Raw genomic sequence first — 16540 nt, forward strand, 5'->3', positions numbered from 1 at the left:
GAAATTTTGCTCATAGCAAAAAGTAGATGAGAATGAAGGGACTTTTGTTATAGAAATATCTCTTAATTGTTTAAACACCTCTGAGTATACCAAAAGTCACAGGGTAATTTATTAGTTAGGATAGACCACGTTTTGTTCCAATAACAAATAAACCCTGAAATCTCAGTGCTTAGCACACCAAGTTTTATTTCCCACTTATATGGAGTCCCATTCAGCCGGGGTGATTCTCCAGGGCTGTTCTTTCCATGCACTAATTCAGCCTCTGGGCAGCTTCTACCTGGCGGCCTACCATCTATCTCCATGTGTGGCCCGGCCACTGTGGGCCCCAGGGGGAAGGCAGAGCATGAAGGTGACTTGCTGGCTCTTAAACACATGGCCTGGAAGTGACACACTCCCTTCTACTCCACATTGAGTGGAGTTAGTCAGTGGCTCCAAACTGCAGGTGGGCTGGAAATGTCTTCTTCTCCTAAGAGCAAGGGGACTTTCTGTCACTTAGCAATCAATCACCAGAAATTATCTGTAATAAAATGTCAGCTGACAATGCATTTGGGTGTTGCCTCATTTGGTAGACAGCAGGGAATTGAAAACTCCCGATTTATAAAATGATATATTTCCCAGTTACTAGAGCACTTCACTTTCCCAGTTCTGACACTGATATTTAGAATTATCCCTTTGTTTGGCACCTGGAAGTTTGTAGCCTCAGATAATGCCTGTACTAAAGATTCGGGATGGATGTGACATGTGCCCATAACAGAAGAGCCCCCTGACACACAGCCATCCTCAGGATGATCTGATTTTAATTTTTTAATTTATTATTATTATTTTTTTGGCCTCACTGCAGCTTGCAGGATCTTAGTTCCCCAACCTGGGATTGAACCTGGACCTCGGCAGTGAGAGCGTCAAGTCCTAACCGCTAGATCGCCAGGGAATTCCCAGGATGATCTGATTTTAGAAAGCGTATAAGAAATCACCTGGAAACAGATGTCCTAAGAATTATACATGCCTGCTCACCCTCTTGGAGACCTGTGTGCACCCTGAGGGGTACTCATAGCCCGATCTGAAGAGTGTTGCTTTGGGAGAGTGAGGACGTTGGGCATCTCAAATGTGTTCAAAAGTTGAGGGCAAATCACAATTCATGGTTTAACCCGATGCCCTAAGATTTACCAAGGGTGAAATCAGGCTGAAATAAGTCACAGAGGGGAAAAGAAAGACAGACTGGGATGAGGAGAGATGGGAATTCCATGGAAAGAACATGAGTAGAAAACAAAAATAACCCAGTTTTGTCTTGTGGAGGTGGGAAGAGAATTAGGGCCTCATTATTTTTTAATCACTTTGTCCTTTTTTTCTCAAGTCTGGTTGAGAATCCCCAGCTGTACTCTTCTTCTGAACCTCATTCACCACCATTTATACATACACTGGGTTCGGAAACAAACTATTAGGACTGGCATTTTCATTTCTGTCTTTGAACTGAAACCATAAGAAGAAAACAAATCCCTAATGCAGATGAGGTCTATCAGTGGGATGGCTCCGTCACATTTTGCATGCGAGCTGCCCCAAGGGACATCTAAAAATTCTCATTTTCAAGGTACATAGGATGCCTTCCTACATCTGTTTGCTTTCAGAACTTTCCAATGGGCTGTGGTTTCACTTTTGCCTGGTAGGTGGATTTACATATTTGTGTACTTAGTTTTAACTAAACTAACTCTCACAGGGTAGATAACTGGATACAAAAGTACACCTGGGAAGAAATCACAGATGTGAGTTACTCACAAGTCTAGCACAAATGAGCGACACAGACACAAATGGCAACATTGACACCTGTGCTCTTTATCAGCCACATTCCAGGACAAACTTGTCCAGAGAAAAACTATCAGGAAGACCAAGTAAAGTATGGATTTTCATTCACAAACTGTATATTGTGCTGTGAGACATGAACTAAAGACAGAATGAAACTTTCATGATTAACAAGATACCGTTTATTTCACCTTTCAGTATTTCACCTTTTTGTATGATAGCTAAACACTCATACTTTATAAACAGCTCAGTAGGCATATACCAGGGGTGAATGTCAAGGCCTCCTTACTGATGGTGTGCCTATAAAAAGGCTTCAGAGACCACAGCCTAGACTTAGCTCCTTCCATAACCAGCTCCGGGAGGTCTGGGCAGAGCATGTCTTATGCTTCATTACGTACCCTACTTAGCAGGTCAATACATGCTAAATGATTAAACTCATCATTCTACTGTAAAGTACACTTCCTGTTTATGTTTCTGAAAATTCTGGCAGTAAAGTACCATTTACCCTATAAAGCCATAGCTGGATCTGAAATCGGTCATTTATAATATAGACACTGCCTCAGGATTGCTCTTTAATAACATTTCAAACCGTTCCTACGGCTTTGGCCATCCAATTCATGTCAAAGAACAACTGAAAGGCTTATGCCTGGCCCTTCTCTCGCTATAATGTTAGAAGCATGAAGAAAATAAGACAGAATTTTATCCGGGCACACAAAAGCCATGTTTTACAGGGCAGTCCTCTTGGACGACTGTTCCTAGACATTATTCTCAGGAATTCACTTTCAACTACTAACCATACATGAGGTCTGCAGTTAAATTAGAATTATAGAGGACAAAAGAATGTTAAGTGGTCGTCAGAACTGAAAGCAAAGGTTTGCCAGCCTGAAGGAGGATCAGCTGAAATGATACCCCATCTGCAAATGTTGTTTGAGGAGCAGACATTTGAGCAGTCATTTCTTTTCTAATTTAAGCTTCATCTCCAGCAGAGAATCTCATTACGCTGGACACTCCGAAGACTGGGTCAGAGCTGATGGTGTGTCTAAGGTATGTACAACGGCATTTAAACAATAATTAGTTAATCCCTGTACAGAATTCTTCTCATCTTCAAAAGGAAACTCTCATTTACATATTAATTCAGTTCGGAAGACCTGATCCACACAAGTTAACTTAACGTAAAATCTTTAAAGTGAAAACCAAAAACAGGTTGGCAGGTGCATAAAGCTTCCCTGAGTTTGACCTCAGAATGGAAATGTGTACTCTCAGGCAAGTTCATCCCATTCTCTTTCTGGTGTGCAGCTGAGCCACGGGAGCCAGCGATGAAAAATTCATGCAGGGTTCTTCGGCAGTCCCACCTATGGCCTTAACGTCTGCTGGCTTCACGTCACATTAAAACTTGAAAGTGAATCCACCCCCGCGATGGTGGCAAGCTTTCACTGGGAGCAGGAGAATGGATAGCTCAGAGAAGTCCTCTCCTTCCCGACAGGAAATACCTGTGCAGAACATGCTGTAACTTACCCTCTTAACCATATAAAAGGGCGGGGGGGAGGTTAAGGGATAATAATGCACAAAACAGCAGGCGGTACCATGACGGGGCTGCGTTTCACTTCTAATTGTCATGCGTTTTAAAAATTTTATTTATTTTTATCTCAACCGTCTTTATCTTTTGCTTCCCGCAAGCTTCAAGTGCAGCCAGAATATTCAGCAACTGAAAAGGTGGTGAGGTTTTGAACTCTCAAGTACACAGGTGATTGGGAAAATCTGTCATCTCCTCCTGTCAGCTGCGGGATAGCGCATCACGCACTTTGATGTTTCGAGGCAGGGCTGGCCCTGGGTGCTACTCCACCTCGACACTAGGCTGTCCCTGCAGGAGGAACAGTTTATTACGACGACTGCAAACAAGAGGTGGGCCGCATAGCACTTTCCACTTTTAAATTAATTACAGTGCAATCCACCAGGAATTTAATTTCCAGTACCCTACCACCTTGATCGTATTCACTACAGAAATGTTCCCTACTTTATTCTCTGATGCCAAGGGAAAATTTATCATCGTTAAATGATAATTGGCTGTAATATCTTTAGATTCTTCAGAATTGCTGGCCGGCAAGTTTTTAAAATTTTTCATCAATCTTGTTTGGTGTTTTTACAAAGCCTACATTAGGAAAAAAGATGTCTAAGCCTGCAGAACACACTGCATCTTACTACCTGCATGAATAGGTCTTGAGAGTATCTAATTTCATAATAAATCTGGTGGGGTTGTGCACCCTCCGTATTTCACAGCCTCACACGGTGCTGGCAGGGAAGTCCTGAACTGCAGTTTCCCCCCTTACAGCGTTCATTGCAGTCCAGAAAGGAGCAAATTTAAACAATTAATTCTGGGGAATTCCCTAGCAGTCCAGTGGTTAGGACTCGAGCTTCCACTACAGGGTGCAAGGGTTCAATCCCTGGTGGAGGAACTAACATCCCACAAACCGAGTAGCATGGCCGGAAAGATGAAAACATAAGTAAATAAAAATGAAAATAAATAAACAGGGACTTCCCTGGTGGCACAGTGGTTAAGAATCCGCCTGCCAGGGTTCAATCCCTGGTCCAGGAAGGTCCCACATGTCGCGGAGCAACTAAGACCGTGCGCCACAATTACTGAGCCTACGCCCTAGAGCCCGTGCTCCACAACAAGAGAAGCCACCGCAATGAGAAGCCCGCACACCGCAACTAGAGGAAGCCTGCGCACAGCAACAAAGACCCAACGCAGCCAAAAATAAATAAATAAAGTTTAAAAAGAGACTATTTAAAATAAATAAATAAATAAACAATCAATTCTGGGGTCTTCTGCAGATTTATCAAGATTTCTGATCTTTAGAGGTTTTCAAAATAGAATTTTAGTGAGAAGATGCATGATCGGGTGCCCTTTAAATTTTAGGTAAATCTAACACATCCACAGTGAGGTTCACCCAAGAATTAAAATAAGGCCGTTTCCTCAACCTCCTTACTTGTCACATTTTACCTGGTCCCCATAAAAAGCAGAGGACACAGGCGGGGACAGAAGGCAGGTTTTCTCCTAAGATTTAAAATAAGTCCGTGCACACCATCAGCTTCTTTATATCTCACCTTCTACACATTTTACCCAGTGCCAATGAAAAGATAAAACTACACAAGGAAACGAAATGCAACGCAGTTAATTATAATATTTATGAGCTGCTTCCAATACGCTTCTTGGTTAGATGCTGAAATTATTAAAAAATTTACATATTCCAATTATCTAACGCATGGTATGGCGTTAGTACGGCAACTTACAAATTCACTGTATTCGTTTTATTTTCTACTGGCTTTGTAGAGTAGGCATGTAGGAAACTACTAGGTGCAGACTATTTCATACCTTCGTGATGTTAGCATCAAGTTAACCAGAATGTTTGTGGAATTTTTTTCCCCCCTTCTAATAGACTAAGGTCAATTTTTGTGTTTCTGACTCAGAATTCCACCAATTTGACCTATTATTATCCTGGTATGTATATTACAACTGAGTGCTGAATCAGATTTGCTAAACAGAATAAATGGCTCTAATTATAAAAGTTGGAAGTCATTAAAATTATCACAATATATTTAATAACAAAATTTCCATCTTTTATTATTAATACTGAAAAATCTCCATAAATCACTATGATTCTTGATTCATAGGGTCCTTTAAATAGCAGTACAACACGCACTGGACTCTGTGAGCCCTACACCTAATCAATGGACACAACTCTCTGAAGTACCGCAAAGGGCCCGCTGATGGCCAGATCTGTATCGCTTGTGGTCTGGGGCTGAGGACTCAACTCCTAGAAATTAGGAGCTGGTGGCAGGGTGGTGGCCACCTAGGAGCACTTGCTGGGCAGGTGCGGGGCATGTGGGAGCACACGCAGTTAATGCCCACCGTCTCCTGACCGTGGTGCTGTTAACCCAGTAAACTCTATTAGGCCTAAAGCAACTGTATCCCTCAAGGACCAGGAGAAGCAAACACTATGGTCTATCCCGCATATGAAACAAAACTTTTCAAACTACCCGAAGAGGAAAGCCATTCTTTCAAGGTGGTTTTTAAAAACATGACATCTACCACTATACAGACAAATCCACTTAACTCACTCTTGTGTGACATGATCATAATATTTTGAAATCTACCATGACCATTTCCCAACTGTATTTTCTCAACAGCATAATCACTGCATTTCATACCATGAAGCTTCACGCTGCAGACATTTGGTAGCATCTCTGAGACGCACTTTTGCTCTCTTTGAGCTCCGAGTTCTTGCTTCTGGTCATTTCCCCCTTCTACGGCAATCAACTCTTCCTAGTAGAATTTCTGGAGCCTTCTTTCAAAGGCCAAATATTTAAACTAAGTTGCCTAAACCAAAACATCCTTAAATCAACTGAACATTTAACTGTGATGTGTGTGTATTTTCTTCATGATCCGGGCTTTTAGTTACTCTTAAGATATACTCCTAATTTTAACACAACTCAGTATATATATATTTTCTCAAAGAGTTTTTTTTAATTAAAGTAAAAGAACATAACCTGTGGCCTAATCTAGTCTCAAGTTTCATGGATACAACTCCTTACAAGCCAAAAGATGTTTTGTTGTTGTTAAAAACCATACACATTAACAGAGTACAAAAGCAACAATGTTATTTTAAATTCCCCCAAACAAATAAGATCCTGTATTCAGAATTAGTGGTCAGATTCACATTTTCTGCCTATCAGTTCAAAGAAAGCAACTATAGACATTGGATCAATACTGAACCATAACCACTAACCCAGAGAGGTAAGATTTATTGCAAAATGCCCCATGAGATGGTGGTTATTAGTTAAATCCAGAATTCACTGCTTTCACAATGACCATGTGGGATCTGGGCACTCACCTGCTATGCTCAGGTGAATGAGCGGGCTGGTCTTGTTCTCCCCGTTCCTCTCGTTGACGGCCTGCACGTAGTAAGCCCCTGCGTCGCTGGCCGTCGCTGCCAGGATCACCAGCTGGTTCTCCAGCGTGATGGCTCTGTGTCAGGGAAGAAAAGAGACAGTGTCAAGGCCGGTCCATGGAGCTTCGTATTTGTAAGACAGATTAATTTACCAGGCCGACCATAAGGGAATGTCCAGAGTTGTTATTGTTGTTGTTGTTTTAAAGGTTAAAAAAAGATCTGGAAGGACAAAAACAAATCCCCAGGCCGACCTGAGGAAAGAGGTGGCGGCTGAGCCTGCTGAGGTCCAACGCTGCGCTGGCTTCTGCCAGGGGCCTGGGAGCCCCAGGCGACACGTCCGTACCAACCCTGGTTGTGCAGAAGATGGCCTTTTGGAACATACACATCCAGAGTTTGTTGCAACTCAAAGGTTCCTCTGGGAATTCGTAACAAGACAGGTTAGAAGAAACTCTGGAAGAGCTGGCCTTTTTCTTTCAGGCAGGGCTCTGTGATCACACTGGACCACCAAACCCTGGACCCGGGGCGACGAAATTTATTGTGATTTCTCCACTCCCAGGGAGCCTCATTAGAGATTTTGTACATCTATTTATAGACTAACGGGTAGAAGAAAATTTGTTAGTGGGCACAGTGCTGACCTCTTCAACTCAATTTCCCCATAATTACTAACCCCAGGGCTGCATATTCTCCACCTCTGCTGTCTCTCCACACCCTCAGGTGCTGACCAACAGTCTAGGTGATCATCCCTGAACCCTTCTCATATATTCCAATTCTACTGTGAAAAGGAATCTCTGAGACACATTTGGCCCACCCTCCTTCTCTTAAGAAATGAGAAAACAGAGGATCAGAGAGGTTAAGTTGTTTTTCCAAGGTAAAACAGCAAGGTAACAATACCAGAGGGAGGACTAGGTCTTCTCACAGGTAGACTGGTGCTCTGCCAACCATACCATACACAGACTCTCGCCCTTACTTATTTAAAAGAAGAGGAAGAAGAAGAAAAACAGCAAAGACACAAATTCCACAAATCCAAATAATCTTTCAGTAAATGGGTGCCCCAGTATCCTTTGCTCACGTTATAGTTCTATATTCTTTTTACTAGTTAAGGAGGTTGCGGGGTAGAACCTGCTAAAAATCAAAAACAAAAAAACAAAGGTAAGTGATCTTCTCCTTGGCTGGTGAAGTGCACTTTGAGGGTCAGACACATTCTGAGCACCAAAATGTCATTTAGCCTACACTCTCATGCTCAAAACACTAGGAAACTCCTGGGACCCGGGAGTCCCACAACTGCGTCACTCTACGGATGAACAGTTTTGTTTGTTCATTTTCAATGCTAGATAGTCATAGCCCTTCTAGAGTCAGCTAAACTAAGATCTCTATTCTAGTAACATAAAAAAAACACGCAGGATGTAAAACCGGGGCCTCAGATGTAAATTTGGTGCCTCAGACGTAAAACTGGGGTCACTGATGTAAATCTGTGACCTCGGATGTGAATCTGGGACACAGATGCCTGTCAAGCCCAGGCGGAGTCCCTGGAGCGCTGGGCGGTGCGGGCGGCACAGATGGCCCGGCTCTGACCCTGAGGACACCAGTCCGCCACTCTGCCCCTCCGGCAGCTCTGGGTCCCCATTGCCACGCACCAGCCAGGTGGTTCCAGGGATCTGGATGTCCGTGTCTTTGGGGGACCATTACTTCGCCTGCCACATGCTTGTGGGATCTTGGTTCCCAGGCCAGAGGTCGGGCCCGAGCTTCTGTGGTGGGAGCTCCAAGTCCAAACTGCTGGACTCACAGAGAACCTCAGACCCCAGGGAATATCAATCGGAGTGAGGCTGCCCAGAGGTCCTCCTCTCAGCACCAAGATCCAGCTCTATCCAACTGCCTGCAAACTCCACTGCTGGACGTCTCAGGCCAAACAACCAGTAAGACAGGAATATAGCACCATCCATCCAAAAAAAAAAAAAAAAAATGAAACAACAAAAAGATATGTTACAGATGAAGGAGCAAGATAAAAACCTACAAGACCAAATAAATGAAGATGAAACAGGCAACCTACCTGAAAAAGAATTCAGAGTAATGACAGTAAAGATGATCCAAAATCTCAGAAACAGAATGGAGAAAATACAAGAAACATTTAGCAAGGATCTAGAAAAACTAAAGAGTAAACAAACAGTGATGAACAACACAATTACTGAAATTAAAAATACTCTAGAAGGAATCAATAACAGAATAACTGAGGCAGAAGAACGGAGAAGTGAGCTGGAAGATAAAATGGTGGAAATAACTGCCAAGGGGCAGAATAAAGAAAAAAGAATGAAAAGAACTGAGGACAGTCTCAGACCCTCTGGGACATTAAACACACCAACATTCGAATTATAGGGGTCCCAGAGGAAGAAGAGAAAAAGAAAGGGTCTGAGAAAATATTTGAAGAGATTAGAGTTGAAAACTTCCCTAACACGGGAAAGGAAACAGTCAGTCAAGTCCAGGAAGCACAGAGAGTCCCATACAGGATAAACCCAAAGAGAAACATGCCAAAACACATATTAATCAAACTATCAAAAATTAACTACAAAGAAAAAATATTAAAAGCAGCAAGGGAAAAGCAACAAATAACATAAGGTTAACAGCTGATTTTTCAGCAGAAACTCTGCAAGCCAGAAGGGAGTGGCAGGACATATTTAAAGTGATGAAAGGGAAAAACCTACAACCAAGATTACTCTACCCAGCAAGGACGTCATTCACATTCGATGGAGAAATTAAAACCTTTATAGATAAGCAAAAATTAACAGAATTCAACACCACCAAACCAGCTTTACAACAAATGCTAAAGGAAGGAAACACAAGAGAAGGAAAAGACCTACAAAACAAACCCAAAACAAATAAGAAAATGGTAATAGGAACCTACATATTGATAAGTACCTTAAATGTAAATGCATTAAATACTCCCACCAAAAGACACAGACTGGCTGAATGGATACAAAAACAAGACCCATATATATGCTGTCTACAAGAGACCCACTTCAGACCTAGGGACACATACAGACTGAAAGTGAGGGGAGGGAAAAAGATATTCCATGCAAATGGAAATCAAAAGAAAGCTGGAGAAGCAATTCTCGTATCAGACAAAATAGACTTTAAGATAAAGACTATTACAAGAGACAAAGAAGGACACTACATAATGATCAAGGGATTAATCCAAGAAGAAGATAGAACAATTGTCCAAGAAGAAGATATGACAATTGTAAATATTTATGCACCCAACATAGGAGCACCTCAATACATAAGGCAAATGCTAACAGCCATAAAAGGGGAAATCAACAGTAACACAATAATAGTCAGGGACTTTAACAGCCCACATCCACCAATGGACAGATCATCAAAAATGAAAATAAATAAGGAAACACAAGCTTTAAATGATACATTAAACAAGATGGACCTAATTGATATTTTTAGGACATTCCATCCAAAAACAATAGAATACACTTTCTTCTCAAGTGCTCATGGAACATTCTCCAGGAGAGACCATATCTTGGGTCACAAATCAAGCCTTGGTAAATTTAAGAAAATTGATTTCGTATCAAGTATCTTTTCCGACCACAATGCTATGAGACTAGATATCAATTACAGGAAAAAAACTGTAAAAAATACAAACACATGGAGGCTAAACAATACACTACTAAATAACCAAGATATCACTGAAGAAATCAAAGAGGAAATCAAAAACTACCTAGAAACAAATGACAATGAAAACACAAAGATCCAAAACCTATGGGATGCAGCAAAAGCAGTTCTAAGAGGGAAGTTTATAGCAATACAAGCCCACCTCAAGAAACGAGAAAAATCTCAAATAAACAACCTAACCTTACACCTAAAGCCATTAGAGAAAGAAGAACAAAAAAAACCCCAAAGTTAGCAGAAGGAAAGAAATCATAAAGATCAGATCAGAAATAAATGAAAAAGAAATGAAGTAAATGATAGCAAAAATCAATAAAACTAAAAGCTTGTTCTTTGAGAAGATAAACAAAATTGAAAAACCTTTAGCCAGACTCATCAAGAAAAAAAGGGAGAAGGCTCAAATCAACAGAATTAGAAATGAAAAAGGAGAAGTAACGACTGACACTGAAGAAATTCAAAGGAGAGAATACTACAAGCAACTATATGCCAATAAAATGGACAACCTGGAAGAAATGGACAAATTCTTAGAAAAGCACAACCTTCTGAGACTGAACCAGGAAGAAATAGAAAATAAAAGCAGACCAATCACAAGCGCTGAAATTGAAACTGTAATTAAAAATTTTCCAACAAACCAAAGCCCAGGACCAGATGGCTTCACAGGTGAATTCTGCCAAACATTTAGAGAAGAGCTAACACCTATCCTTCTCAAGCTCTTCCAAAATATAGCAGAGGGAGGAACACTGCCAAACTCATTCTACGAGGCCACCATCACCCTGATACCAAAACCAGACAAAGATGTCATAAAAAAAGAAATTATAGGCCAATATCTCTGATGAACATAGATGCAAAAATCCTCAACAAAGTACTAGCAAACAGAATCCAACAACACATTAAAAGGATCATACACCATGATCAAGTGGGATTTATCCCAGAAATGCAAGGATTCTTCAATATACACAAATCAATCAATGTCATACACCATATTAACAAATCGAAGGATAGAAACCATATGATCATCTCAATAGATGGAGAAAAAGCTTTTGAAAAATTCAACACCCATTTATGATAAAAACTCTCCAGAAAGTAGGCATGGAGGGAACCTACCTCAACATAATAAAGGCCATATACGACAAACCCACAGCCAACATCAATCTCAATGGTGAAAAATTGAAACCATTTCTTCTAAGATCAGGAACAAGACAAGGTTGCCCACTCTCACCACTATTATTCAACATAGTTTTGGAAGTTTTAGCCACAGCAATCAGAGATGAAAAAGAAATAAAAGGAATCCAAATCGGAAAGGAAGAGGTAAAACTGTCACTGTTTGCAGATGACATGATACTATACACAGAGAATCCTAAAGATGCTACTAGAAAATGACTAGAGCTAATCAATGAATTTGGTAAAGTAGCAGGATACAACATTAATGCACTGAAATCTTTTGCATTCCTATACACTAATTATGAAAAATTTGAAAGAGAAATTAAGGAAACACTCCCATTTACCATTGCAACAAAAAGCATAAAATACCGAACCTACCTATGAAGGAGACAAAAGACGTGTATGCAGAATATTAAAAGACACTGATGAAAGAAATTAAGGATGATACAAATAGATGGAGAGATATACCATGTTCTTGGATTGGAAGAATCAACACTGTGAAAATGACTATGCTACCAAAAGCAAACTACAGATTCAATGCAATCCCTATCAAATTACCACTGGCATTTTTCACAGAACTAGAACAAAACACTTCACAATTTGTATGGAAACACAAAAGACCCCGAATAGCCAAAGCAATCTTGAGAACGAAAAACAGAGCTGGAGGAATCAGGCTCCCTGACTTCAGACTATACTACAAAGCTACAGTAATCAAGACAGTATGGTACTGGCATAAAAACAGAAATATAGATCAATGGAACAGGATAGAAAGCCCAGAGATAAACCCATGCACATATGGTCACCTTATCTTTGATAAAGGAGGCAAGAGTATACAATGGAGAAAAGACACCCTCTTCAATAAGTGGTGTTGGGAAAACTGGATAGCTACATGTAAAAGAATGAAATTAGATCACTTCCTACCACCATACACAAAAATACACTCAAAATGGATTAAAGACCGAAATGTAAGGCCAGAGACTATAAAACTCTTAGAAGAAATCATAGGCAGAACACTCTATGACATAAATCACAGCAAGATCCTTTTGACCCACCTCCTAGAGAAATGGAAATAAAAACAAAATAAACAAATAGGACCTAATGAAACTTCAAAGCTTTTGCACAACAAAGGAAACCATAAAAAAAGACGAAAGGACAACCCTCAGAATGGGAGAAAATATTTGCAAATGAAGCAAGTGACAAAGGATTAATCTCCAAAATACACAAGCAGCTCATGCAGCTCAATATCAAAGAAACAGACAACCCAATCCAAAAATGGGCAGAAGACCTAAATTGACATTTCTCCAAAGAAGATATACAGATGGCCAACAAACACATGAAAGGATGCTCAATATCACTAATCATTAGAGAAATGCAAATCAAAACTACAGTGAGGTATCACCACACACCAGTTAGAATGGCCATCATCAAAAAATCCACGAACAATAAATGCTGGAGAGGGTGTGGAGAAAAGGGAACCCTCTTGCACTGTTGGTGGGAATGTAAATTGATACAGCCACTATGGAGAACAGTATGGAGGTTCCTTTAAAAACTACAAATAGAACCACCATATGACCCAGCAATCCCACTACTGGGCATATGCCCTGAGAAAACCATAATTCAAAAAGAGTCATGTACCACAATGTTCATTGCAACACTATTTACAATAGCCAGGACATGGAAGCAACCTAAGTGTCCATCGACAGATGAAATAGATAAAGAAGATGTGGCACATATATACGATGGAATATTACTCAGCCCCTAGAAAGGAACGAAACTGAGTTATTTGTAGTGAGGTGGATGGACCCAGAGTCTGTCATACTGAGTGAAGTAAGTCACAAAGAGAAAAACAAATACTGTATGCTAACACATGTATATGGAATCTAAAAAAAATGGTTCTGATGAACGTAAGGGCAGGACAGGAATAAAGACACAGACATGGAGAATGAACTTGAGGACATGGAGAGGGGGCAGGGTTAACTGGGTTGAAGTGAGAGAGTGGCATGGACATACATACACTACCAAATGTAAAATAGATAGCTATTGGCAGCAGCTGCATAGCACAGGGAGATCAGCTCAGTGCTTGTGACCACCTGGAGGTGTGGGATAAGGAGGGTGGGAGGGAGACCGAAGAGGGAGGGGATATGGGGACATGTGTAGGCATAGAGCTGATTAACTTTGTTATACAGCAGAAACTAACACAACATTGTCAAGCGGTTATACTCAAATAAAGATGTTAAAAAAACATTCAAAATAAATAACTTCTCATAAGAAATTTTAGCATAATAAAACTTTTTCTTCCTGCTACCTCCTAAAACCTTTTTCAAAACCTCTTGATTTTCAGACATTTTATAAGATTATCTTAAGAAGTTACTGCTTATTCAGGGTTCCCTCAGGATATATTACATTTTGAGGTCTCTACGACTAACTTACCTCATTTCTCATTTAAGAAAATTTCCCTATTAAGAAGTTTTCAATTTTTAGTCCCATAAAAATATTTCAAAAAAGCTTTACTATAATTATTTATGATTCCTTTATAGATTCCTTTATAGAACCATAGAAATTGCTCCATTTTATTTTAGTATATGTTACACTGGCACCTAAAATTAAATATGAATATTTATTACACATGAAGTTACACATTTAATAGTACAATTTAAAAACTGAATATATCATAACTTTTTTCTTTAACATATGATTTTTGGCATACTAATTTCAAATATGCCTATTATTCCTCAGAATTATTCTCCAAAAAGTCCATTAATTCTCTGTATTATTTATGATGTTGTTTCAAGGGTATTGAAAATTAAAAAGTACATAAAGAATAGAAATATTAAAGTTTACATCTGTTATAATTTATAGATTTAAGCTCATTTTTTCTTTTAAATTTCAGTAGTAAAGTCAAAAGTCATGAAGAAAAACCTATCTACTGCCAAAAAGAACACCACAAAAATGCCCAAACTTTAGAGAACATTAGATTGATGAGGATCAATTCCCCAGAAGACTTTAATCTTTTTTCCTATCCATCTCTTTCTGAACAGGGCATTTCTACAAAAGAAACAGATTTTCTTAAAGAAAACTCAAATATCTAAAAACATTCATCAAATTCAAAATTCTGGTGATTGTTGTAATGCTTAAGAAGAAGAACAAGTTTTAAAGATAATGAAGTAGGTACCAAGCAGTGTGTAAACAAAAGGAGGAGGAAGGACAGAATTTTGAGAATCAGAACAAATTAGACCACAGCCTGAATGTAATGATGAGAAGTAAGCTAAGAGATCCTTTAAGACGACCCTTATATTCGTTCATAAAATATTCAGTGATAACTTTAGGTTACTACGTTGGGGCTGACTTCCAACGTCAACTCCACATTCCACCCTTTGACAGCAGCACTGTGGTGTGAGAACTGACCCCACCTGGGGGTCAAGGTTATCCAATCCCTCCTGCTAGTGACTAACAGAGGAAACAAGGCTTAAGCCAGTCAGCCTACAGCATATACCTGGGGACTGTCATTGGTCTGGGGTGGCCACACCTAAGTTAGTTCATCAGATCAATGGGCAGGATCTCCATCCCACGGCTGGGGCTCAGGCTTTTTCTCCCTCTACTAGATGTGAACAAGGAAGCATGCTACCCCAGATGTTCAAGGTGACAATTTTATGGCTGTGAGGGGAACAACCTTAATATGAAGCTGACAATGTTAGTGGCAGGACAAAGAGAATGGAAAGCACCCAGGTCCTTGACCTTGAGAACCTGGTGGGATCAGTGAACTGTCCTGCAGGCCTTCTTGTCTCTGGACCTCTCATTTCATGAGGTAATGTACGTTACTAGTGCTTAAACGTGTTAAGTTAGGGCTTCTGTTACTAGAAGTGAAATACATCCTGATACAGATTCAAAACAGCATACACAATAGCATCAATTTAGGGTTAAAAAAAAAAACCCAAAGAACCTAAAACGTGTATACTCTAGAGTGCATAGAAAAATAATCCCATATATCAGTCTATCTATATGTATACATGAAATGTTAACAGTGGCCAGCTCTAAGTAGAAAGATTCCAAGTTATTTTCTTTCAATTTGTTTTTTAAAATATTTTTCCAATTTTTCCATAAGAAATATCACTTTAGTTATCCAACGAAAAATTTTCAAATTGAATGCAAGGGTATGCTAAGTAATTATGGTAGCAAAGTTTAATAATTTGTCCGTATTTATGAACTACATGTCTTTTACTATAATGTAATTCCAAAGTACTAATTTAAAACTTACACTGATTTTATAGGAAAATTACAGTATTAAGCCAGAGATTTTCTTTTAACTTTATTAAAATAACTATGTATGGTTTTATGTAAAATTATTTCCTTAGTATTTCCCATCTTAATTCTACATTTCAAAATGAAATCTTATAATTCTAACTTCTAATTCCATGGAATAATAATAAAGAAAATAAGAAAAAAAAAATGAAAGCACTTAGTCCAGTATGGGTGAAATGTGCTGCAGCTCAGGAAACCAGAATGCTGGATCCATAAAGAGGAAGTTAGAGGGTTACCAGCTATGGACTGTGAGCGCGGGGGTGGGGGGGGGAGCGGTTCATGTGGCCAGTTGCCCTTAATAGTGGGGATTCCTGACCAAGGAAACACTGCAGTTCCACAGAAGAAGACTCGTTCGAATGGACATTCTCTAAGTGCTTTGGGTTAACACTTGATTCTCGCAGCACTTTCTTGAGGCAGTGGGCTAAATAAGAACTCTCCGTTTCAGAAAAGATGAAACCTCCTAGGAGCTACTGGGGGTCTTGGACCATCAGCATTGATCAAAAACACCTGTGGGGGAAAAGACCCTTGGGAGCTGGGCTCCTACCCCCAAAGCTTATGCATTTCGTGTACGGGGCTGGGGGGAGGGGAGTGGGCACCCAGCTGGGATATGGTCAAGCGTGCTTCCCCCAACACTAGCCAACACTGAGGAGACGAGGCATTCCCCATGCCAT

General features: G+C 40.0%; 1 protein-coding gene across 1 annotated transcript in view; it reads right to left on the bottom strand.

The window, feature by feature from the left end:
* The window catches only part of SDK1 (sidekick cell adhesion molecule 1), a 653415-nt gene that overhangs the window by 167582 nt on the left and 469293 nt on the right, over positions 1-16540 (bottom strand). Inside the window, exon 6 of the mRNA XM_029220872.1 lies at positions 6687-6820. Coding sequence (XP_029076705.1) covers positions 6687-6820 — 134 coding nt within the window. The remainder of the gene's footprint in view (positions 1-6686; positions 6821-16540) is intronic.

The sequence above is a fragment of the Monodon monoceros genome, unplaced genomic scaffold (assembly GCF_005190385.1).
Source record: "Monodon monoceros isolate NGI ecotype Baffin Bay Population unplaced genomic scaffold, NGI_Narwhal_1 Super_Scaffold_13, whole genome shotgun sequence".
NCBI lineage: Eukaryota > Metazoa > Chordata > Mammalia > Artiodactyla > Monodontidae > Monodon > Monodon monoceros.